At 44.8% G+C, this 25,755-nt stretch overlaps 1 protein-coding gene and 1 non-coding gene across 2 annotated transcripts in view; one reads left to right on the top strand and one right to left on the bottom strand.

The window, feature by feature from the left end:
* The first annotated feature begins 1,966 nt into the window (after positions 1-1,966).
* Positions 1,967-25,755, top strand: part of MICOS10 (mitochondrial contact site and cristae organizing system subunit 10) — a 32,351-nt gene continuing 8,562 nt past the window's right edge. Inside the window, exon 1 of the mRNA XM_039229073.1 lies at positions 1,967-2,133. Coding sequence (XP_039085004.1) covers positions 2,070-2,133 — 64 coding nt within the window. The 5' untranslated portion in view covers positions 1,967-2,069. The remainder of the gene's footprint in view (positions 2,134-25,755) is intronic.
* LOC120229840 lies at positions 17,206-17,312 on the bottom strand. The gene has a single exon (XR_005527852.1). It is a non-coding gene; the product is annotated as a U6 spliceosomal RNA (small nuclear RNA).

Here is a 25,755-nt window from a genome sequence, read left to right on the forward strand (position 1 = left end):
GAGGGAGTCACAGACTGAAACAGGCTTCAGGCTCCGAGCTGGCAGTCAGCACAGAGCCCGACGCGGGGCTCGAACCCACGAACCGCGAGATCATGACCTAAGCGAAAGTCGGACGCTTAACCGACTAAGCCACCCAGGCGCCGCTTTTTTCTTTTTCAACACAAATGCCATACGATACAATTTCCCCAGAACAGAGAGGGTTTTTTTATTTTTCATTTTTTATTGTTTGTTTGGTTAAGCAGTCTCCACACCCAGTGTTGGGGCCTGAACTCATGACCCAGAGATCAAGAGTTGCAAGCTTTACCAACTGAGCCAGCCAGGTGCCCCAAGTTTTTTCCCTCTATTTCATTCAATCAATCATTCATTTATACATTTATTCATTCTTACATCCATTCTAAAAGCATTTATTGAGGATCCAATATATACCAGCCCCTCTGTGAGTACAGAAATGACACAGCCTTCGTTCTCAGAGTTCACAGTCAAGAGATAAACTATTACAAAACAATGTGATATGTAGCTCAGATGAGAGTTAGAGGGGTGGTCATGGAGGAAGGCTTCCTGAAGGAAGGGGCTCTGTCAGACCAAGGACTGGTAGAGCAGTTCTGCTGTTAAAGTTGCCAAGAATAGATGAATAAATTAATGGGTGAATGAATTCAATTCAGTCTAATTAGCATTTTATAGACTATCCTACTGCCCATGGCATGGTGCTCTGAGCAGGGAGTGTGCAGGTGAAGAGGGGCATCTCCGGCCCTTAAAGAGCTTCTAGTTTTACTGGCAGATACAAACATCTATGAAGAGATGTTTTGGGGGCACCTCTGTGGCTCAGTCAGTTAAGTGTACCATTCTTGATTTTGGCTCAGCTCATGATCTCACAATTGGTGGGATCGAGCCCTGAGTGGGGCTCCATGATGACAGCCGAAGTGCTTGGGATTCTCTCTCTCTCTCTCTCCCTCTGCTCCTCCCCAGCTTTCACTCTCTCTCAAAATGAACTTAAAAAAAGGGAGAGAGAATGTTTCAATAGCATGTAGAGAATTCTATGGGGTAGGCAAGCTGCTTCAACAAAAATAGAGGACGCGCTAAGCTCTATTAGTAGATGAAGGGGGGCTCTAAAGTCTATTAGTGTAGGCTTCCTAGAATGAACTTCTTGAGTCTTGGATATATTCAGCAGGTGAATAGAAATCATTGACAACTTCTATTCAGAGGATTAATATGGTCAAATTTGTATTTGTGGTAGGATGGTGGGGGGGGCGGTGCTAAGGGGAAAGGAAGTCTAAAATCAACGACACCAGCAAGGAGGCTGAATTATGAATAGGCTTGAAGTGAACGTTTGATCTGGAGACAGAACTTGACAGTGGCTGCAATTACTCAGGGAGAGTATGTAGAGAGCAAGGCGGATGGATGTACTTCTTGGAACCAACGCTCTTTAAGCAGCTGGCAGAGAAAAAGCTGGAAGGACACCTAAAGAGAAGAGTCTGGAGCAGAACCTGGGGGTCCGGGTGACTAAGGAGAAGGCGGAGACAAGGAGGACCAGGAAGAAGGAGACAGATGTGCCCAGTGCTGTCCAGAGAGAGGTCCCAAAGCATCCGTTTGATCTGGCCCAGGTGACCTATTCCAGAACAGTCTCCGTGTTAGCGGTGCAGGCGGGAGCCGCACTGCAATAAACAGTGAATGAAGGAGTAAAAAAAGTGAATGAAGAAATCAAGCGCTGTGCCCTCACTTGCCCTGGGAATTTCCAGGGCCCACGTCGGGAGCTGGTGCGGAGGAAGGGCCTTCCCTCCCGACAGGGCTCGGGAGGCAGCCGGGGAAGCTGGTCAGGCTCGCAGCCCTCAGGTAGGCGCGGCTCCAAGGTCAGGGTCACCTCCGGCCTCCAGGCAACCCGTCACCTTGACGACCAACTGGAAAAAAAAAAAAAACCGGAAAGGGCGGAAGCACTCAGGTCATCTCGCGATATCCGGCGGGCCGGCGCCGGCCTTCCGGGCCTGGAAACCGCGGCCGGCTCTCGCGAGACCCGCCTGGAGCCGGAGCGCGGGGCCCGACCTTAAGGAAAGCGCGAGCCGCGGGTGGGGAACATGTCGGATTCCGAGCTCGGCAGGAAGTGGGACCGGTGCATGGCGGATACGGTCGTGAAGATAGGTAAGGGGCCTCTCGCCCCTGCAGGCCCCGCCCGGAGCCGAGCGGCCGGCTCCAGGCCCCGCTGACCGCGAGGGCGCGAGGGGAGCCCCTGGGGAGGTCAGGCCGACCGGCCTGGTCCAGCCCCTCCGACCGGGACCAGCTGCCCGAGCCGGGCGGGAGGTCACTCGGGCGGCGCGGGGGCGGGGGGGGGAGGAGGAGTCGCAGCGCCGAGGGACTGGGGGACGGTCGGGCTGGCAGGTGGCACGAGAGGTGCAGAGCTCGTGAGTAGAAGAAGGCGGCGTGCAGGGCCCAACCCCGTGCCAGAGGCTGGAAATTCTCCTTCGCGGGTGGAGCCGGGTCAGGGTCACAGTGCGCCCCAGCTGACACACGAGCCTTTTAAAGAAGGTCATGGGGAGCGTGTTATAGACACCGCCAGGCCCTCACGGGAGTTGCTGTCCTTCCCGAGTTGTGATCCGATTTATTGGCGTCAGAGTAGTCTGCGCCCCGAAATTGGAGACACAGTGACCTGGAACGAAAATAGTCCTGGGAAGTAAGGGATTGGACACTTCTGGGTTCTTGACGTAACAGCGCGGAGGCTTTTAACATGTGCTCAGTGACGACACAGAGTATGAAGTCAGTGCATGGAGGGGAGGGGAAAGATGGAAGCTCGTTTATTGAGCGTATACTAAGTGCCAGACACTGTGCTCGGTGCGCAACTCAATACGTTATGTCGGACTGATAGTGAACCCGAGAGGCAGGTGAACGAATTTGACCAGGGTCTAATAAGTGACAAAGTTGCTAACAAATAGCAAAGTTGGAAATTTAACTCAGGTGTTCTGGCCTCAAGCCCCATGCGCTTTCTTTGCTACTAATTCTCATTATCCAGATTTGATATTGTTGTATGGAAAATTGAAGAGGATTTAAGATTGTGCCCATTGAATGAAAATGTTGAAAAAGATTTAAGATTATAAGCATCATGAAAACAGATTCCTTCTGGTTTATTCACCGCTGTATCCCCTGCCCCTTTCTAGGTTTTCTAGTGTTTAATAAAAATTGTTGAAAATAAGTTAATAAGTGTAGTACTTGATCAAAGCTGCCGCTTCCTCCTTGGATTTACTTACCAGCTGTGTGATTTGGGGCAAGTTGTTTAACCCTCTGTCCCTCTGTTTCCACATTTGCAAATTGACAGTAGTAATTATTACTGTTTCTCAGTTGTTAAGATTGCCAGTTAGTGTTAAGTAAAGACTTGAGTATAAATCACTTAAGAATGAGTTGTTCTGTAAGTGAGCCAAGAAATACAGTTTTTGTTATTGTAAACAGCTCACATTTAGGGGAGAAGATGTAAAACATGGACATTCTATTTCCGCAGTAAGTGAGGTGCGTGGGAGGCTTAGTCTTTAAGTGTCCAATTCCTGATCTCATCTCAGGTCATGATCTCCCAGTTCATGGGATCAAGCCCTGAGTTGGGCTCTGTGCATGCAGCACGGAGCCTGCTTGGGATTCTCTCTCTCTTTTTCTGTCTTTGCCCCTCCCCAGCTTAGGCTCTCTCTCTGTCTCCCTCTCTCCCTCCCTCCCTATATATAAATAAATAAAGCCACAATTAGCACTAAGCAGTATGATGGCAGTGGTTAAGAGTGGGAGTCAGACAGCTGCGTTAGAAATGACCACTCTTGCCCTTCACCCCTGTCCTCACTAGTTTGTAGCTTTGGGTAGGCTCTCTTCCTTCACTATGAAATGGGGATAAACAGATTTACCTAAAAGGATTGGGAAGATTGAAGGATAAGATAGTTAGCACAGTGCCTGGCACTTACATAGCAAATGGTAGTGGTGATAACTGTTGATATTAATACTTTTGTGCCACGAGGATCACCTGAGGCAGTGAGTAGCGTCACTGTCATTCATGAGTGGGACATTGGTGAGGGGTGGGGTATACACGGGTGAGATAATTAAATGAGGCACAGCGATACGTGATTACAGATAAAAGTTTTTTTATTAAAAAAATTTTTTTTGTTTATTTATTAGAGACAGAGCATGAGTGGGGGAGGGGCAGAGAGAGGGAGACAATATGAAACAGGCTCCAGGCTCTGAGCTGTCAGCACAGAAGCTGATGTGGGGCTCAAACCCACGAACCACGAGATCATGCCCTGAGTGAAGTCGGACGCTTAACCGACTGAGCCACCCAGGTGCCCCGATTACGGATAAAAGTTAAAATGAGTGATTCAGGCTCCTTCTCCTGTAGAGCTGTTAGAAATCAAGTGCAGTGATGGGCTGAGGTCACCCAGTGAGAGTTTGCAAGGAAAACAGCCTTTCATCTGACCTTTGGAGAATGGCTTGGGCTTGAATAGTCAGGGAGGGTGGGAGTCTTTGAACAGAGGCCCAGCTGAACTTTCACAGAGCAGGATACTGAAGCGTGGGGCGGTTAAGAAGCTAGACGTGGGGGAGCAGGGGTTAGAATACAGCTCTTTCAGCATCCCTACTCCCTGAAGAAGGGTGGTTTGGGTGGAGTCAAAATTGTGAAATGTTGTAGAGCAATTCCACTTTATCTTAAAGGCTTTTGAGTTGCCTTTGGCTTTTCCACATGTGTTCTGCATATTTGACACGGCTGTCTTAAAAATCTTGTTACTTTCTGCTTCTAGGGCTCATTAGTTCTAGGCTGGTGTGGAATCGCGGGATGGTTTTAAGCAACAAATATTTATTGGGTTCTGGGCCAGTCAGTGGGCAAATAGAGAAGCAGAAGGCATTGCATTCCCCTCAACAGAGAATTGATGTGATATAAATGGAATTTTGGTATGATTGATCTGGCAGTGTTCTACAAAGAACAGATCAGGAGTTGAGGAAAGCCAACGGTACTGTGAATGTGGAGTGATGAACGCCTGCACTGTTAGACCAGAAAGGAATGAGTATATTTGAGAAACTTCAGACTTTGTCCCCCATTTATAAAATGGAGACAATAATTACCACCTTCTAGGCTAGAACAGTGCCAAATTCATAGTAGGAACTAAGTAGACGCGATTTTCTTCATCTTTCTCTCCATATGGTTAACTTTGCCTCACTCCATTTCCTGCCAAGAGGACTCCAAGGTGAGAATGAGGTTAAGGGGTGATTCATCGATCAGAACTTGGAAGTAAAACAGGAGGGGTGTGTGTGTACCTCGCTTACACAGAGTAATGTAAGCCTCGTGACTGATCATGGGAGTGGCAAGAGAGAGGCCAATGAGAACAAAGATCGTGATTTTGGTTGCTTTTCTGCATGTTTACATGGTTGAATTGTTTGAGAGTGATAATGAAGTTGAGAAGGAGGCTTTCATTTTGCAGGAAAAACTGAGTTCAGTTATGGAGGGCATAGTCCCCTTAGTAGGTGGACTTAGCAAAAGGGTGTGAGAGGGAGGAAGCACAGAACTATTACTTGGGGAGGCTTTAGTCTGAGAGGTCATTGAGACGGTGCTGATGAACTACACTCTGTAGTGAGTGCATTGGCTCCTCTTCCAGTAGGCAGCCAGGTTATGGAACTCCTGGTCCTTCAGAGCAGAGGCGGGGTCTCAGAGTGGCGGCCTGCCCCGAGATAGAGAGGTTTTGTAGCAGATGCAGGCAGGGAAGAAGGGCCAACATGGGCTTTCACCTAGATCTCGGTGGTGTCATGCTCTGTGGTGACAGAGACGGAGGGGAAGCCAAGGTGAATGGACAGCTCCTTTGGTGTGTGAGCACTTCTCTGTTTGGCTGCCTTAGACCTCAAGCGTTTTTGCTCTTTTCTCACTGGTTTGCCCAAGAATGACTATTTTCATTGCTCGTGTTTAGGCTAGAGGTAGTACATCTGAGTTAAAGAGCACATAAGCTTGTACTTTAGACAGTTCTTTAAAAAACAAACCGACCAACAAGTGCCCTTCAAGGATCTCTTTCTCTGAAGCTCGGGGCTCAATAGTAGAGTCTCCTTTTATTTTGTCCGGTAGGAAGAGCTGCATTTATTTATGAATAGCTTTTCCCTGCCCTTCGCTATCATAAGAAAAGCAGTTTTATTTTCCCTGTTAATTTTGGTTTTAAAATATCTATTTTGTGTGTCAGAGGAGCATGGTAGGATAGGTGGTTTCTAATATGGTTTGACCTGATATATTGAACCCATGAATCAAACAAAACAAAACACAACACATGCCTCCCTGTAATAGGCACAATAGCCCATTGTTCCTTACACATCTGTTTCTCTCTTTCGGCTTGTGTTCCTTTCTTTTCCTTTCTCCCCCTCACATTTTTACCCTTCTCTTTGGCCTCTGTTCTTATCCCTGCCACTCATATGCATTGCCTAGTTCCTGCATAAAGTTGAAATTAATGTATCTTTTTTGAAAAAAAAAAAACACAAAAACAAACTTGTAAGCATTGAATAAGTTCCTAGGTGTCCTGCTTCTGAATCTTCACGTCACTGATTTTTCTTAATAGCACACATCACCATCTGAAATTTCCGATTTGCTTCTTTTTTTTTTTTTAAATGTTTTTTTTTATTTCTAGGAGAGAGAGACAGCGTGAGCAGGGGAGGGTCAGAGAGAGATGGAGTCACAGACTGAAACAGGCTCCAGGCTCCGAGCTGGCAGTCAGCACAGAGCCCGACGCGGGGCTCGAACCCACAAACCGCGAGATCATGACCTAAGCGAAAGTCGGAAAGTCGGACGCTTAACCGACTAAGCCACCCAGGCGCCCCCCGATTTGCTTCTTTACTTGAATGTGAACTCATGAGACTCAGACATTTCTGTTCCCTGTTGATCCCCTAACCCCTGGCATAGAGGAGACATACAATAATTGCTGTTAAATGAATGACATGTATTGCTGAGAATTTTGCAGACTACATCTCTGCCCACATTTACCCCTCAGTGTGTGTTTATTAACCGAATGAATTAGCATTTCAATTAAAAGTCAAGTAAGGTAGATTCATGTGAATTTCTGCCAGTTCACATGTTTTGATCATGTGTCCCTGGGATCATGGGACTTTTACCAACTTTTTTTTTTTTAATGTTTTTTTATTTATTTCTAGGAGAGAGAGAGAGAGAGACAGCGTGAGCAGGGGAGGGTCAGAGAGAGAGGGAGTCACAGACTGAAACAGGCTCCAGGCTCTGAGCTGGCAGTCAGCACAGAGCCCGACGTGGGGCTCGAACCCACAAACTGCGAGATCATGACCTAAGCAAAAGTCGGACGCTTAACCGACTAAGCCACCCAGGCGCCCCACCAACTTTTTATTTCATCTGGGGATATAAATGATTGTCAGTAGATCTTAATAATAACGTAATATTAGAAATGTCTGGGAGTAGTGAGCTGAGAAACATGAACCAGAGAGCACTTTTGTATTTGAACAAGTAGAGGGTGATGTTGGTTTAAGTGATAGTGCCAAAGCCTTATTTCAGGAAATTAAAAAGGAGTGAAGAATATTACATTTCATGAATGGCATGTTCTGTTAGGGTTTTTTTTTTTTTTTTCCAAGTTTACTTATTTATTTTGAGAGAGACAGAGCACAAGCTGGGGGAGGGGCAGAGAGAGGGAGACTCCCAAGCAGGCTCCTGCGGTCAGCACGGAGCCCAACGTGGGGCTTTAACCCATGAAATTGTGAGATCATGACCTGAGCCAATGTCAAGAGTCAGATGTCCAACCTACTGAGCCACCCAGGCGCCCCATGTTCCGTTAGTTTTCTGTGAATGCGTCATTAATGGTTTTTTACTAATTTTATGGATTTATTATGTTATTTAAAGTTTATTTATTAGAAAGAGAGCATGAACAGGGGAGGGGCAGAGAGAGAGGGAGAGAGACGGCCCCAAGCAGGCTCTGTGTTGTCAGCACAGACCCCAATGCAGGGCTCAATCCTACGAACTGCAAGATCATGACCTGAGCTGAAACCAAGAGTCAGATGCTTAACAGACTGAGCCACCCAGCTGCCCCTTATGGATATATTTTTGAGTTTTATCAGATTTCTCGAATGCTCTGGTTTTCTTTCTCCACTCCATTCATGGGCCGTGTTGTTTTCCTTGTACGTAGTGAGTAATTTGTCTTGTGCGTACCCACACGAATAAATCACGCATTGTTGTGAACAAGGATAGAAGGCATATGTGTTGCCAAAACAGAGGGCTTGGAAGCTCTGGGACAGAGCAGGTGCCCTCAGCGCATGCACGTCACTCTGGACTGGATGGGCAGTTACACGCTTCCTGTGTCCTTGGGATGAGAAATTCCCAGCTATGAGACCTGGGGGGGTGGGGGGGGGTGGCCCTGTGATTTGAGAACCTCCAAGCCCTGCAGGTGTGGGAATGGAGGCACAGCCATGGCCCTCAGAGCCTTGTTATCACTCACTAGGTCTGTGCGTGGCGGGCTGTGACCTCCCAACCAAGCACACTGTGTGACAGTGGCCAGGGCCTCAGGGTTGCAGATTTACCTGGGGAGGCTTTGAGGAACATCTGGTTCTGGTACTTCCTGGATTCATATGGAGGTCCTGGGATCCCTAATGTGACTTGGAAAGTTCTAAAATTGACTGTGTCCCTTTTCTCCACGTTTCATTCCCACCGTGAGGCCAGTGTACGGAATATCTAGTCTTACTAACCTGTGAATTGCGGCGGTGGGGGGGGAATCTCAAAGAGGGGGAGGAGACGTCATGGCTGGGGCAGGGGTTGTCCATGGCTACGATGCTTTCCTGGAACAGGCCGGCTCTGCGATCCCGGTACATTAGGCACAGCCGTGTTTTCCAGTTTCTTAGCGGCAGGGAAACGTGCAAGCCACGGACGCTTGCAGGCACTCCCACAAAGTATTCTAGTCAGTGGACTATGGGGGCATTCGCATTCCTTTACTTTTCCTCTTCCTGATTTTTTTTTTCATTAGAAATAAATGTACCAAAATAAATACATAAATAAAAAGAACAAAAGAAAAAATATACCAAGGAGTGTGCACCCGCCTCAGTCAGTAGGGTGTGTGACTCTTGATCTCGGGGTCCTGAGTTTGAGCCCCACGTTGGGCATAGAATTTACTTGGAGGGAAGGATGGAGGGAGGAAGGAACCAGTAAGTACCTATCTGTGCCTCAGTTTCCTCATCTATAGAATGGTAGTATCTTCCTCAGAGGGTTGTTACAAGGAAGGATAAAATGAAACACTCTCTGTAGAGCAATTAGGACATTCCCTGTTCCTGGTAAGGATTAGCTGCAAGCATGTGAATAAAGGGTAGTCCCAAGCTAAAATAGTTAACGGTTTGCTTCTGTCTTGCTGTTGTGGGTGGTATGGAAGCCCTGAGGGTCAGTGTTCCGGCTTCTCTGGGGTATAATAATCGTTCACATATGCGTCCCCAGGCAGCTTCGTACCAGGCATTGCGGAAAGCCTGGGGGGTGAAGTGCACACCTAATGGGCCTTACCCTGGCTCACCTTCTCGGAGAATGTGCAAAAGAAGGTGGTGACATTGGAGTTCCACCTTGGAGAATATGTAGGTGTTTAGTAGGCGGACTGGGTGGACACCTGCATTCTAGGCCTTGGGAACTGTGCCGGAGAGTCCCAGAGGCCAGAGGGGCTCTGCCTTCTTCAGAGAACGATGATAATGGCTACCACGTACTGAACACTGTTTTACATACATTATCTCATTTAATTCTTTTTTTAAAAGCTTTTTTAATGTTTATTTTTGAGAGAGAGAGAGAGGGAGAGCACAAGCAGGGGAGGGCAGAGAGAGAGAGACACAGAATCTGAAGCAGGCTCCAGGCTCTGAGCTGTCAGCACAGAGCCCAATGCAGGGGCCGAACCCACGAACCGCAAGATCATGACCTGAGCCAAAGTCGGAGGCCACTCAGGTGCCTGTAACTCATTTAATTCCTATACCCTTATAGGATACTCTCCTCTTTTTTTCCTAAGTTTTTTATTGTGATACAATATAACAAAATTTACCACCTGAACCATTTAAAATGTACAGTTAAATGATATTTAATACATTCATAATGTTGGACAGTTATTCCACCATCCATCTCCATAACTCTTCATTTTGTAAAAACTGAAACTCTGTACCCATTTAACAATGACTCCCCATTCCTGCCTCCCCAGCCCCTGGCAGCCTGCGATCTACGTTCTGTCTCTGCTTGTGCCTACTCTAATACCTCGTATAAGTAGACTCATGCAGCACTTGTCTTTTTGAGACTGGTTTATGTCACTTTGTGTGATGTCCTCAAGGTTCATCCATGTTGTATATATCAGAATTGCCTTCCTTTTTAGGTCTGAATAAGAGTCCACTGTGTGTGTAAGTGTGTGTGACATTTTGCTTCTTCATTCATCGGTTGTTAGACGCTATTGTGAATAACGCCGTTATGAACTTGGGTGTACAGCTGACCTTGCTTTCAGTTCTCTTGGGTATTTACCCGGAAGTGTGGGATTGTTGGATCATATTGTAATTCTATTTTTAACATTTTGAGGATCTGCCCTACTGTTTTCCACAGCAGCTGTACCATTCTACATTCCCACCTGTAGTGCGCAAGAGTCCCAATGACTTCACGTCCTCTGACACTTGTTATTTCCTTCCTTCCTTCCTTTTTATTTTAAAGTTTATTTAAGTTTATTTATTTTGAGAGAGAGAGAGAGAGAGAGAGAGAGAGAGCGCGCGCACATGAGATCATGATCTGAGCTGAAATCAAGAGTTGCTCAACTGATTGAGCCACCCAGGTGCCCCCCTTTCTTTTTGTTTTTAATCTTTATTTTTGAGAGAGCGAGAACAAGTGGGGGAGGGGCAGAGACAGAGGGAGACACAGAATCCAAAGCAGGCTCCAGGCTCTGAGCTGTCAGCACAGAGCCCGACATGGGGCTCGAACTCCACGTGGGGCTTGAACTCATGAGCTGAGAGAGCATGACCTGAGCTGAAGTTGGATGCCCAGTCAGCCGACTGAGCCACTCAGGCATCACCATCCCTGCCCCCCTTTCTTTTTTTGATAGGAACCATCCTTATGGGTGTAAGCTAGTATCTCATTGTAGTTTTGGTTTGCATTTCCCTAATGTTTAGTGATGTTGAGCATCTTTTCATGTGCTTACTAGCCATTTGTATGTCCTTAGAAATGTCTATTCAAGTCCTTTGTCCATTTTTGAATTGGTTTATTGTGTTTTAGGAGTTCTCTATGCATTTTGGATATTAACTCCTTATCGGATAGATGATTTGCACATATTTTCTCCCATTCTGTGAAAGCCTTTTAACTCTGTTAATATTGTCTTTTGATATACACAATTTAAACATTTTGGTGAAGTCCAATTTGTCTGTTTTTTCCCTTGTTGCCTGTGCCTTTGGTGTCTGAATGGGAAAAATTCCGTTTCTCCTAGATTCCCCTACTCGAGGTACATGAGGCACCCGGTGTGTGGATTTCCACAGTGAGCGGCTCCCTGACCCCAGCTGCGTGTCTGGGTTAGGGCTCGGTCATGTAAGACTGCCCCCCCTTCAAGTGCCAGGCCCAAGTCCACGTTGTTGCCTGTGCTTCTGACTGGCTGGTTATGAATCATACTTCCCATGACCCCTGCCTAGGGATTGATAATTTGCTGGAATGGCTGGCAGAACTCAAGGAAGCAGTATACTTATTAGATTGCCAGTTTATTACCAAGGATATTAGAGACTATGAATGGACAGCCAGATGAAGAGATACGTAGTCTGAGGACCTGAAGGGTCATAAGTGCAGGAGCTTGTGTTTCTGTGGAATTGGGGGTGTGCCACCCTCCTGGCACGTAGAGGTGTTTGCTGACCTAGAAGTTCTCAGAACTCACACTTTGGGGATTTTTATAGAAGCTTCATCATGAAGGCATGATCAATCATTAACTCACTTTCCAGCCCCCTGGGGCACCTGGGTGGCTTAGTCAGTTAAGTGTCTGACTTCGGCTCGGGTCATGATCTCGTGGTTTGTGAGTTCGAGCCCCGTGTTGGGCTCTGTGCTGACAGCTCAGAGCCTGGAGCCTGCTTTGGAGTCTGTGTCTCCCTCTCTCTCTGTTCCTCTCCTGCTTGCTCTCTGTCTCTCTCTCAATAATAAAGATTTAAAAAAACAAAACAAAACAAAAAAAACAACAACTCACTTTCCAGCCCCTCTTCCCTTCTGAGACGATGCAGGGTGGGGCTGCAAATTCCAAGCTTGGCTTGGTCTCCCTCCTGACCAGCTCCATCCTGAAGCTGCCCGGGGCTCCCTGAGATTTGCCTCATTAGAACGGGCAGTCCTATCACCCGGGAAATTCCAAGGGGCTAGGAGCTCTGCCAGGAACTGGGGGCAGAGACCAATATATGTATCTTTGTTATGTCAGTGTCATATCCAAGAAATCATTGCCAACCCAATGTCGTGAAGCTTTTGCCCTGAGTTTTCTCTAAGGGTTTTTAGCTCTTACAATTAGGTCTTTGATCTGTGTTGAATTAATTTTTGCATATAGTATCAGGTAAGGAAGGGTCCGGCTTCATTCTTTTTCGTGTGGGTGTCCGGTTTTCTTGGCGCCGTTGGTTGAAAAGACTGCCCTTCCCTGTTGAATGGTCTTGGCACCTAGTGAAAAATCATTTCACCATATATGCAAGAGTGTATTTCTGTGCTCATTATTTTATGCCATTGAGCTGTATGTCTGTCTTTTTGCCAGTACCACGTGGTTTTGATTCCTGGAGCTTTGTAGTAAGTTTTGAAATTAGGAAGTGTGGGCCGTCCAGGTTTGTTCTTTTTCAAGATTATTTTGGCCGTTCAGGGTCCCTTGAGATTCCATGTGCATTTTAGATCAGTTGTTCTAATTCTGCAGAAAACAGGTTGGGATTTTGATGAAGAATTGCATTGAATTTCAGATGTTTTGGGTAATACTGATGTGTGTTAACAAATAGAATACTGTTTATTGGTATTCACTACTATTTATATTTATGATACTTATATTAATACTATTCGCGTTACCACCATTTATTCTGTTATTGAATACTATGGTATGGATATGCCACATTTTGGTTATCCATTTACCAGTTTATGGACATTTAGGTTGTTTATACTTTTTGGCTACTATAATCTGCTGTGATCAGGTGTATAAGTTTTTAACGTGAATGTATGTCTTCATTTGTCTTGGGTATGTGTGTACCTAGGATATGCGTGCGGGTTGTGTGGCAACTCTTTGGGTAGCATTGAGAAGAACCATGGAGTGTGGCGCTGAAGAGTGACGTGGCTGGATTTCTGATTTCAGAGAGATCACTGAAGTAGCACAGAGAGAATGAATTAGAAATGACCAGGATGAAGACAAGGAGATTGGTTAGTATATTACTGTAAGTTCATGCCAAAGCTGAGGTGATCCAATTAGAGGAAATCGAAACTAAGATGGGGCCAGAGGAGTGGAGTGGAGACAGATGTCATAGTAGATGTCATGGTGTCATGCCTTGGTCATATTTATGGAACTTGAAATGCTCACGAGCAGGAGACGTCGGGGTGATGCCAAGCCAATGTAAATGGAGAATGGCTTTGCCCTTGACAGATAGCTGGGGAGCCCAAGCAGCATTTTACAGTTTATTAATTTCTGGTATGTCTGGAGGTGGGTCACTGGTTCTATGCAGCTCAGTCAATGGAGATGAAATTGCTTTGCCCTGCGATCATCTTCATGAAAAGAAAGGGTTTGGCCTTATGTCTTCCTTGTTAAGAAAGTAGGACAGTAAATGACTTAGCAATTGAGTTGTCTTGGAATTAGCCACCAGATTTTGTGTATTCATCCAATAATCAATTAAGTGTAGTTAAATTAAATGTTAAGGCCCTTTTTACGTTTAAAAAAATGCTCTACTGAAAGAGGCTATTGAGTAAGGTCATGGAAAAAGGAGCAAATTACTGTTTGTCTTTAAATATCAGTTCATCTGATAAATGTGGGTTACCACCAAGTATTGGTGGCTCACCCAAAATTGCCTTTTGGTAGCCTGTGTTTGCCTACTGATATGTCTCCATTTCATGAAGTGATATCACTTAGGCTAAACTAAAATACTTCAAAGGTTTTTGGTTGTTTATAAGCTTGGGTTTCAAATTAGTACATGTTAATTGTTGAATTGGTTGCCATGTTTTGTTTGTTATGTGTATTTCTAGGAAGTTTTTGAGAACAAAAATACTTTTTCCATTTGCGACAGCAGTATGGATGATGGGACATTGCAATCTTGCTATAGGAGACTTTTCTGTTGGTATTATAGAGTAATGTAATTAGGCACTGTATGGAGCTTGAAAACATATTTAAATTTCTGTTCTGGCTGTGGTTTTATGCTTTCCCAAAATGTGGCCTGAAACCGTTTATTAGTAAATATGCTGAATTGCTTTCTCTGGCAAGTGCATTTCAGTATTGAATCCAAGTGAAAATACAAATATTTACTTATAAAAGTCTTTTGGTGTGGCAATATTTTTACTACAACCATTGACCCACTCGTAAAATGTTAGGGCATTGCTAGATTGGATCCTGTTTATTTAAAGGCCAAGAGACGGAAAGAGAGAGGAAGCTAACATTAAGTGAGTGCCCGTTATGTGCCACCGTATTTGGTACATTAACATATTACCCCTTTTCTACCCTCCTAGCAACTCAGTGAGGAAGTTTATATTCGCTCTCTTTTTCTGGCAAGAAAAATAATGCTCAAAGATATTTACGGAAATTGAGAAGCTGATTTTTAAATCTAAAAATGTAAACAATCCAAAGTAGCCAGGGCAATTTTTAAAAAGAAAAGCGAAGTTGGAAAATTAACATTACCTGACATCAAGACTTACTACAGAGCTACAGTAAACAAGACAGTGTGGTATTGGAGAAGGGAAACACATCTAGATTGGTGGCCAGAAATAGACCCATAAATATATGCTCAATTAAAGATGCCAAGGCAGTTTAATGGGGAAAGGAAAAGCTTTTCAACAGATTGTGCTAACATAACTGGATATCCATATTGAGACAAAAATGAACCTCACGATTGTGCATAAAAATTAACTCGAAAGGATCACAGATCTAAATGTAAAAGGAAAAACTATAAAACCTCCAGAAGAAAACATAGGGGGAAAATCTCTGTGACCTCCAGTTTGGAAAAGATTTCCTAGGTCACGAAAGCAAAAGTCACAAAGAAGAAAAATGATATATGGCTTTTGGTCAAAATCTAAAACTTTTGCTCTTTGAAAGACAGCATGAAGAGATCAAAAAGGCAAGCCACAGGATGGGAGAAAATACTTACAATACATTATACCTGATAAAGGACCTGTTTCCATAATAAAAAGCACTCTTAAAATTTTATGCTAAGAAGATGACCCATGTAAGAAAATGGGGAAAAGGGGCTCCTGGTGGCTCAGTCGGTTAAGTGTCCAACTTCGGCTCAGGTCGTGACGGTTCATGGGTTCGAGGCCCGTGTCCGTTTCTGTGCTGACAGCTCAGAGCCTGGAGCCTGCTTTGGATTCTGTGTCTCTCTCCCTCTGCTTCTTCCCCACTCATTCCCTCCCTCCCTCCCTCTCTCTCTCTGTCTCAAAAATAAACGTTAAAAAATATATATTTTTTTAAATGAGTAAAATGTTTGAAAAGATTCTTCACAAAAGAAATTATCCTAATGGTAAGTAAGCACACGAAAGGATATTCAGCTTCATTGGTCATTAGGGAAGTGCACATTAAAGTCATGAGGAGGTAGATCGCCCTCCACACCCATTAAAATAGTTAAAAGACTGCCAACGCCCCCCTAAAGCGGCTGGGATGTGGAGCAACTCGAATTCTTGTGCACTCTTCTGATGGTACAACCACTCTGTAAAACTGCTTGGTAGTTTCTTATAAATACACGATCTAGTCGTTGTACCCTCGGTATTTACTCGAGAGAAACGAAAACATTTGTTCACACAAACTGTGAATATATGTGAGTCTATGAATATTCTTAGTGGCTTTATTCATAATGCTCCCAAACTGGAAAGGACCCAGATGTCCATCCACAGATGAATGGGTAAACAAAATCCCAGCTCCCCATAAAGTGGACTGTGGAGTAGTAAAGGGAACAAATACTGATACAGCAACACGTATACAGTTCAGAATCATTCTGTCGGAGCTGGACACGGAAGAGTGTATACTTCCATTTACATGCTTCCCTTTGTATATACACTTCCAGAAAATGCAAACCAACCTGTGATGACGAAGTAGATTGCCAGGGGTGAAGGGTGGAGGGAAGGGTGGGCTGCAGAGGGGCACCAGGACACTTCCGGGGGTGACAGCACTGTTCTGTTTCATGGTGGTAGTGGCGGTTTCACAGGCGTATACTCTTGTCAAACTCATACACTTGAAGTGGGTGCAGTTCATTCTACATAAATCATACCTCAAGGTTATTTAAAATGAAAAAGATGAAAATGAAAAATACCGCCTGTTGGTGAGGATTAAAGCAACCAGGACCCTCATCCTCTGCCTGTGGGAGTATTCATCAGTGAACCTCTTTGGAAACCTGGCAATATCTACTACCGCTGCCCGTATATCTACCTGTGACACAGCCGTTTCATGCCCAGGTATCTACCCAGCAGACGTGTGTGCATGTGTTCACCAGATGTCTTCTACTAGAAGGTTCATAGAACACTATTCATAATAGCACTGCCTGGAAACCACCCAAATGCCCATCGACGGAATGGATGAGTAAATTGTGGTATATTGACTTGAGGGAATACTCCATGACCGTGATAATGAACGACCTACAGCTGTTTACAAGTGGTAGGCTAAAGTACTTACTGTGTGATTCCATTTGTGTAAATTTAAAAACAGGCAAAACTACTCTCTACTATGAGAAGTCAGAAAATGATTACCCTTGGGTAGAGCGCTTTGGATAAGGGAGGACAAGGTGGGTTTCTGAAGACGTGGGTAGTTTTCTGTGCCTTGCTCTGGCTGCCGGGGATGTGGGTGGGTTTAGTCTGGAGATATTTCAAGTGGCGCCCTTAATTGTGCAGCTTTCTATATGTATGGTGTATTTCAATAAAAAGTTTTTAATAGACATATACTGTCGCAGAAAGGTGTCCTTGATAAAAGTGAGAAAAGCAGGTTGTAAAACATCACGCATGATTTATGATCCCATTTATATAACTGGAATGATAATAAACTTAATCCACAGTATCTCTCTGGAACGATGATGATGCTAGGTGTGGAGGGTCATTAATTTTGCTGTTTTCTTTTTAATGCGGAACGCTTCACGAATTTGCATGTCATCCTTGTGCGAGGGCCTCACTAATCTTCTCTGTATCAGTCCAGTTTTAGTATGTGTGCTGCCAAAGCGAGCACAATTTTCCTTCTTTATAATGTAAGTAAATAAACAAATGAGAAGTGTTTCTGTTTAAAAAAAAAAAAAAATGCGGGGCTTGTAGGTAGCTCAGCCAGTTGAACATCTGACTCGGATCCCAGGGTCGTGGGATTGGGCCTTGAGTTGGGCTCTGTGCTGAGCATGGATCCTGCTTAGGATTCTCTCTCTGTCTCTCTCTCCCTGCCGCTCTCCTCCACTCACACTCACTCCCCCCCCCCCAAAAAAAAAGTTATTTAGGGGCTCCTGGCTGGCTCAGTTGGTAGAGCATGAGACTCTTGATCTCAGGGTTGTAAATTCGAGCCCCATGTTGGACGTAGAGATTATATGAAAATAAAATCTTAAATTTTTTAAAAAATATTTTTATTTATTTCTAGGAGAGAGAGAGAGACAGACAGCATTAGCAGGGGAGGGTCAGAGAGAGAATGAGACATAGACTCTGAAATAGTCTCCAGGCTCTGAACTGGCAGTCAGCACAGAGCTCGACACGGGGCTCGAACCCACGAACCGCGAGATCATGACCCAAGCGAAAGTCGGACGCTTAACCGACTAAGCCACCCAGGCGCCCCAAATCTTAAATTTTTTTTAAGTTACTTACAGAGCTCATTTGGGTCCTATAATAGACAATTATGAATACTCTTTAAATATGTGAAATCCAGTTTTGATATTAAATAAGTCCTTCAAAGTGAAAACCTGTTTAAGCTTTCAACCATATTGGGATCTTTTTGTTTGTTTGTTTGTTTTGTTTCTTAATGTTTATTTTAGAGAGAGAGAGAGAGAGAACGAGAACAAGCAGGGCAGGGGCAGAGAGAGGGAGACAGAATCCGAAGCAGGCTCCAGGCTCTGAGCTCTCAGCACATGGCTCGATGCCTGGCTCGAACTCACAAACCACAAGATCATGACCTGAACTGAAATCAAGTGTCAGATGCTTACCCAACCAAGCCACCCGGGCGCCCCTTCAGGTAGAATTTTAAAACTATTTCATTAATACATTACAGCATATATGGGAGGAATTGAAATCCAGTGTGTTTATATCAAGTTTCTTTATCCAGCTTAAAGCTGCATTAGAACGCTGAGAGTAATTTATAATTATTTGTATCACTCTGACATAATTGTTGACAGATTGGTAGACTTACTTTGACAAATGTTTACAAGTTAGAACAAATGTTTCTGATTGTCAGAACCTGCACATGTAAACCACTCAATTTCTGTTAGATTTTAAATGATTAACTGAAGCAAATGATTTAAGTAACATAATTCACCTTTTACTAGGAAGCTTTCCTAAGAAACCTGCTACTTTCTTGGCATCATCTCAAATGATTAAATTGAAATCCATTAGTTGTAGGGTTTGTTTTTTTTTTTAAACCATTTTAACCTAGGCCTGTATGTGTCAAACCCTGAACGCATGAGCTCATAAATATCCCACTCTGATTAGAAGCAAAAATGCAGTATATTACCGCTCTAGTCATAGATTTCCTTGACATTAGAATATACGCTACCAATGTTAGAAATTCCCAGAAAAGATTGGCTGTGACCATTGAAAACCCACAGCTTATTTTTCTGCTTGTTCCTGCTACAACTTGAAATTTGTTTTATTTATTAAAAAAATGTTTTTAATGTTTACTTATTTTTGAGGAGACAGCATGAACAGGGGAGGAGCAGAGAGAGAGGGAGACACAGAATCTGAAACAGGCTCCGGGCTCTGAGCTGTCAGCACAGAGCCCGACACGGGTCTTGAACTCACAGACCCTGAGATCATGACCTGAGCTGAAGTCGGACGCTCAACCAAGTGGGCCACCAACGAGCCCCTTGAAATTCATTTTCGCTGACAACTTCTATTTCAGAAGACTTTTTTTTTCCCCTTAGTTTATGAAAACTGAATTCTTGGTTTCTCTATGTGTGCAAGTCCAGTGATTTGGAGAGGCTTATTTATGGGGCCTGGTAGAATAATGGTGCCTTTAGGAAAGCCTGTAGACCACTACCAGAATATACGGTCAGCGGGGTGCTGTGGCCTTGCCTTAGTGGCTGGGGCGCCTTATGAGAGCCAGATTTGAATAGCAGAGAAAACGTCACTTTCTCACTGAAGGCCCTGAAATTCAGGTGAATCCTTCCAACACCTTTGCAAATGCTCCTTTGGGACAGTCCCCATTTGCACCAACAATAACTTCAGTGCAAAACCGTTGGCATACCTTTCAGGTTATGTGAGCCCCTCTTCTGTCTCTCTTTGTCTGTGACTTCAGATCCTTCATCTAAGAATCATCACTGAGTGTGGTCCCTCCCGCTGCGCAGAAGCTCCTAACCCCTGACCAGAGCCCCGCTTTCACCTGTACCTGTGCTGCTCACCTCCAGTACCGTCCCTTTGGATGCCTCACAGGGGGTGCAGGGAAGGCAGAGGGGCTGTCGGGGAGAGACCAGAGGATGTAAGATCACGGTTTTCAGTCCCGTGGACAGAGGAGAGTCTGCGGTCCTGACCTGTCTCCCACTTGGGCTGCTTTGACGGCTCTGTCCTCGCGGTGCCCCTGTCTCCGATGGAGGCTTCTTCACCTCTGTCCCCGTGGCTGCCAGAGTGGGCCATTGTCAAGTGCACGTCGGGTACGTTGTCCCCCTGCTGAATCCCCTCTGTTGCTTCCCTACGGCTTGTGACAGAGGCTGGGCCCCTTAGCACGGCACAAAGACTCGCTCCATCTACCTCACACGGGGTGATTCGGCTGCAAGGAGCTCCTGGGAGCCCTTTGCCCTTCGCCCCTTCTCTCGCCCTCCGCAGCGGCTGGGGTATCCATGCGCCCTGCTTCTCTCACTGTCCCTTGCACTTGGAGTTTCTTTTTCCTTAAAGACAAGTTTTGTTTTGTTTTTTTTTTTAGGTTTATTTATTTTAATGTGTATTTTTGAGAGAGAGAGAGAGAGAGAGAGGGAGCCTGAGCAGGGGAAGGGCAGAGAGAGGCGGAGACACAGACACAGAGCATGCTCTGGGCTCTGAGCTGTCAACATAGAGCCTGACACGGGGCTTGACCCCATGAACCATGAGATCATGACCTGAGCCACCCAGGCACCCCTAAGTTTACTTATTTTTGAGAAAGAGAGTAAGGTTGAGCTGGGGAGGGGCAGAGAGAGGGGGAGAGAGAGAATCCCAAGCAGGCTCCACTCTGTCAGCTCTCAGCCGGATGCAGGACTCAAATTCATGAACCCTGAGATCGGAATCAAGAGTTGGGCGTTTAAGCAACTGAGCCACCCAGGCGCCCCGCACTTTGAGTTTCTAATTATCAGTTGGCTCCAACTCTGGACAATAATCTTACTGGGTATAGGACCTAGGATGGGACCTGGCACACAGTAGGGACTCAGATTGTATGATTAAGGTAACACTCATGAATAGTGTTGGCCAGGATGAATTTGAGAAGGTATTTAGCTTACTCTGGGGAGTCAAAATTAATATAATAGCTTTGTGTATCTGTGAGGGGCAATCAACGGCCCCTCAAACGGTTACTGAGTTTGAGCCCCGCATTGGGCTCTGCACTGACAGCGTGGAACCTGCTTGGGATTCTCTCTCTCTCTCTCTCTCTCTCTCTCTCTCTCTCTCTCTCTCCCCCCCCCCCCCGCTCCTACCGTGCTGGTGCTCTCTCTGTCTCTCTCAAAATAAATAAATAAACTTTTTTTTAAAAAAAAAGGAATTTGGTATTAAAAGGTTATTTGATGGGGGCACATGGGGGCTTGTTCAGTTGAGCCTCCGAATCTTGGTTTTGGCTCAGGTCATGACCTCATGGTTCTTGGGTTCAAGCCCTGCATCGGGCTCTGCACTGATAGCACAGAGCCTGCTTGGGATTTTCTCTCTCCCTCTCTCTCTGCCCCTTCCCCCCCCACCCCTCAAAAATAAACATTTAAAAAAATTTTTTTAAAGGTTATTTGATGAATGTTATAAATAGCACCAGTGTTTTTCTAGTTATCCAGATAGAAGTTCTCAGCATTTTGTTTGACAGCCTTTCCCCTCTGCAGCCCCCAAACTCCAGATCCACATACACACGCTTAATCGGTTCTTAAGTCCTGTAAAGTCTGCCAGCAAAATGTGTCTTCCTTTCCAAGCGCTCCTGCACACCTTCGCTAGAGGAGTTTTACCAAAGCACAGGCTCAGTCACGCTATGCATTTTAAGAACGTGCCTGCTGAATTAAGTGCTGTTATGTTTTGATGCCTTCTGAATGTCCCCGATCCCTTCCTAGCCAGTATTCTCATTCATGTTTAACCTGTCTTCCCCTTAAGTCCGTGTAACCTTGTAACTGAAATAGAACCACAATACAACAGTTTCCACTTTTCAAAGAATAAACACTATGTATGCGAGTGATGTACAGCAGGGGTAAATAAATGTATCCCCTGTGTCTTTTACTTAATAAATGCTAGTAACTGCAGATCAAGTAAGTGTGTCAGGAAAAGGAGTTAATGGTTCTTGTTTCTCCATTGAATTTTTCATTTGAATCCGGAGTCGGTGACAGCATAATGGCTATAACAACGTACGTGTCGGGTACCCCGAGTCCCCCGTTCTTCCATTTCCTCTCCCAAAGATGAGAATCCAGTTGCTGATACTGATGGGGATGGGCAAGAGGGATTGGGGGTGTCGGGAGGGAAGGGGGACTCCCTGGAAGATACCCTTTGGAGCAGTTTGGATGACTTTGGATTCATTTTATCAGTCCTCTGCCCTTTTGGATTCATTTGATCTCTAGTCAGTGCACAAAGAGAAGTACTTCCCGGCTTGAATTGTTGACTCTGTCATTGATTCTAAGTGATTTCAGGTTTTTGTTACCACTCCTGCAAAGTCAGACATCTGTGGTTTCTGGTATTTTCTTGAGGGCCCAGAGGGTAGCATAGTCATAAATTACCTGCCAAGATCCAGGAAGCACTTAGTTATCATATGTAACAGTAGACCAGTTGCCCTGGTGTTCTGCCTACCCCTCTGCAGAGGAAGGAGCCGTGACTTTGGGGTTTGAATCCTGCTTCTTCAGTTGTGTACTTGGGTAAGTCAGTTCCACTAATCTGTTTCCTCTTCTGGAAGTCAGGATCGTAATACACCTTAGGAGGTGCTTCTGTGGATCAAATGAAACAATGTATAGAAACATAATACAGTGCATGGCACTCTGTGTTAGTACCTCCAGAGCACCCACCCCTAAATAAACGTAACGTGTAGCGTCATAAACGTAACGTGTAGCGTCTTTTATTGTGTTTCTTGAAACATAGTAATTCTGCGTTGTTTTCAGTCTCTTAAGTAGTCTTCAAAGCTTTTTTCCTTCTTTTCCTACATGCTATGCCCACATGTGAATGTATTAACTAATTTTATGTCAGCAAAATGTGTGCCAAACCTGTTTCTTCTTCTGTGTATTCTTGGAAAACCGCGCGACTGTCAGAATCCTGAAGTTGGATCGTGTGCTACATGTACACATTCATGTATGAGGACCCTCATAGTGAGTTTGGCGTCTCTTGAAGCAGAACACACCGGTAATGGCTTCCACATGTACCTTCCCTATCTTGACTTCTTTCTGCCGACTGGTTTGCTTGTTCTGATCAGAATGCCGGGAATCGACGTCCACCCGAGAAGCTCCTATAGGTGTCTCAGCCTCTGTCTGACCCGGAGAGCCACAGGAAGGCTGGTGTCTCGCCCCATAGCCACCTTCTTAGCCTGACTCCCGCACACCCTGCAGCGATGTTGGCTTTTGAGAAGCTGATTAACACAGACTGAACCTACCATCTCCGGGTCTTTGGTCCGGCACTTTCTTGGTTAATTCACATGACTTGGCATTTACACGGGGACACCCAGGACAATCTGTCTTTGCCTCCAGGCATTAAGTAACACAGTGTGGAGCTGACTTAAAACTGCTTTTTTTTTCCCCCCCTCATAAATTGGGCTCTGAGCATCTTTCATAAACCAGGAATGTTTCTTGGAAATGTAATTCTCACTAAACTCAGTCCCAAGGGTACTTCTCTATAAAAGCACATTCTTGTTTGTTCTGTCATAACAAATGCATTTGATGATTGTAATAGCATTGATAGAAACATGATTGAACAGGAAAGCATGTCTATTATAAATAGATCAGTTTGATATTAATCCACATTCAAAGCATAAGTATAGCTTTATGAAACACAAGATAGCTCTAGGAAGATCTTTATTATATTTTAAGCAAAATGTTCTAGTTAACCATGAGTCTGAAGGAATCCCCTATTTCTTTTTAAACACTTATTTATTTTGAGAGAAAAAACAAGTGGGGGAGGGGCAGGGCCCAGCGTGGGACTTGAACCCACGAACTGCAAGATCATGACCTGAGCCGACGTCAGATGCTCAACCAAATGAGCCACCCAGGCGCCCCGGAATCCCCTATTTTTAGAAAATGTGTGTCACGACCTGATGTGTTCCTATACAAAATTGCTGATGCCCTCCTCAGAATTGGGGGGAAGGCTGTGACTTTCAGCTGTGGCTCACGTGCAGTGTGATCATAGGCAAGCCAGTGGGTTGTATTTTAATGGAGGATGAAGTATTATGTGATGCTTTTGACCTATTTTGAGTTCCATTAGAGAAGTAACAGAACTTACTACTACTTACTGAATTCTGTCCCAGACCCTGCCGGATACCTTGCATTTCCCTGATGCAGCAAATCGGTAAGGTGTTTTTTCTCCATAGCCGAGCGGGTTGAAGTCAGGGGACATTAGATAATTGAGCTGAGGTTAGAGAGCTAGCTGGGGGAGGGGGGGGGCAGTGGTTGACTCAGGCCTGCCTCGTGATGGCACTGGGCCTCTCGCCACACCACTCAGCGGGAGGCGAAAGCCCTCCTTGTTCTAGAACCTTCATCTTCTCTTTCAGACATTTAAGAACAGAGTTGCTTGGCACATGGCTTCTAGGGATCTTAAAAACTTGTTTGGAATTTCTGAAGCTTCTCATATTCACAAACTACCAGTTGCAGTGGTACTGAAGCTTTTTTGCTCAGACATTTTGATAGAAGTTAGAGAAATTAAAATGGAGTTGCTTTCCAATTTCACTTAGTTTTTAGGTACAGGTCAGATGTTAGTGTTGGTAACCATTCATTAGGCTGATGAATTTAGGAGTTTCATTCAAAGTGTTAAAGTGGGGCGCCTGAGTGGCTCAGTCTGTTAGGCGTCGGACCTTGGCTCAGGTCATGGTCTCACGGCTTGTGGGTTCAAGTCTCATGTGGGGCTCTGTGCTGACAACTTGGAGCCTGGAGCCTGCTTCGGATTCTGTGTGTGTGTCTCTCTCTGACCCTCCCCCACTCCTACTCTGTCTCTCTCAAAAAAAAAAAAAATTAAAAAATAATGAAGTGTTAAATGTAAGTCTACTTGCCCTGATGAGCACTGAGTATTGTACACCCGAAACTTACATAACACTGTATGTTAGCTATACTGGAATTAAAATTAAAAACTTGTGAAAATGGAAAAAAATAGTCAAAAGAATAAAAATGTTAAGCGTAAGCCAGAGTGAGATCTTAGTTATCATGTGTTATTGATAAATAATGGGTTCATGGTGGTCTTTTGCCCCCTCCCCCCAATGATCTTTCATAGAAATGTTTCCTAAGTGAATCGATGAGAATTTTTTTCTCTGCCTCCAAACAACAACCTGTTCTCTGTAACGGAAAAGTCCGCTGGTGACTGCGACTTTCATGGAGTTGATTCCGTGGGAGCGCGTATTGCTTCAGCTTGTTCTGTGTAGGGGCCAACATCCAAAGTGCATTTCTGCCCCAAGACTGCAGTCAGAGTATGTAGCCTGCTTGTTAATTCTTGCCGATGACATTTGCTTCTTAATTATTTGCGGTGAAGTAAAGTTTCATGCTATGTGACATGGCGAGGGCAAAGATTTTTCTCAAGTTGAAACCGGAACTGCCTGTATGTCACAGTAATGGCCATCAACGTATTGATGTTCTCCCCTTTTTGATATAAAATGTGGCTGGAGGCACACATGGGTGTGCTGCGAGTGGTGGTGGTGCTTTGGAATGTGTTACAGATTCCACGCGGGCATGGGATGAGGCGATATTTTCTAAGTCATTAGCGGGAGCAACGGTTCCTTGTTGTTTTGTTATTGAGATAGTATCAGATGATCCATTAAGGGATTGCTCCTTCCTAAAAATTTGTGTTCATCTACTAGCCGGTTTTATGATGCCTTTTTGGGCACGAAGCACACATTGAAGTGCCGGGTGAGATGGATGTGGAGTAATTTCTTTTTGAAAGAATTTGTGCCAATTCTTTTTCCTCTCCAAAAGAAATGGTTTCGGAGCACGGGCTCCTTGCCTAATGTCAATTCCATAAGGCTCCTCTGTTGTGTCTTTTTTTTTTTTTTTCCCTCCTTTGCCCCGCTCCTTCTCCTCTTAACTGGACTTTGCCATGAGGAAGATGTGTACCTATAATCAGGCATTTCTTTAGGTTTATTTGTCATTCCAGACAGCATC

Source organism: Hyaena hyaena, unplaced genomic scaffold (genome assembly GCF_003009895.1).
Source record: "Hyaena hyaena isolate Hyena2069 unplaced genomic scaffold, ASM300989v1 scaffold_35, whole genome shotgun sequence".
In the NCBI taxonomy this organism is placed as follows: Eukaryota; Metazoa; Chordata; class Mammalia; order Carnivora; family Hyaenidae; genus Hyaena; species Hyaena hyaena.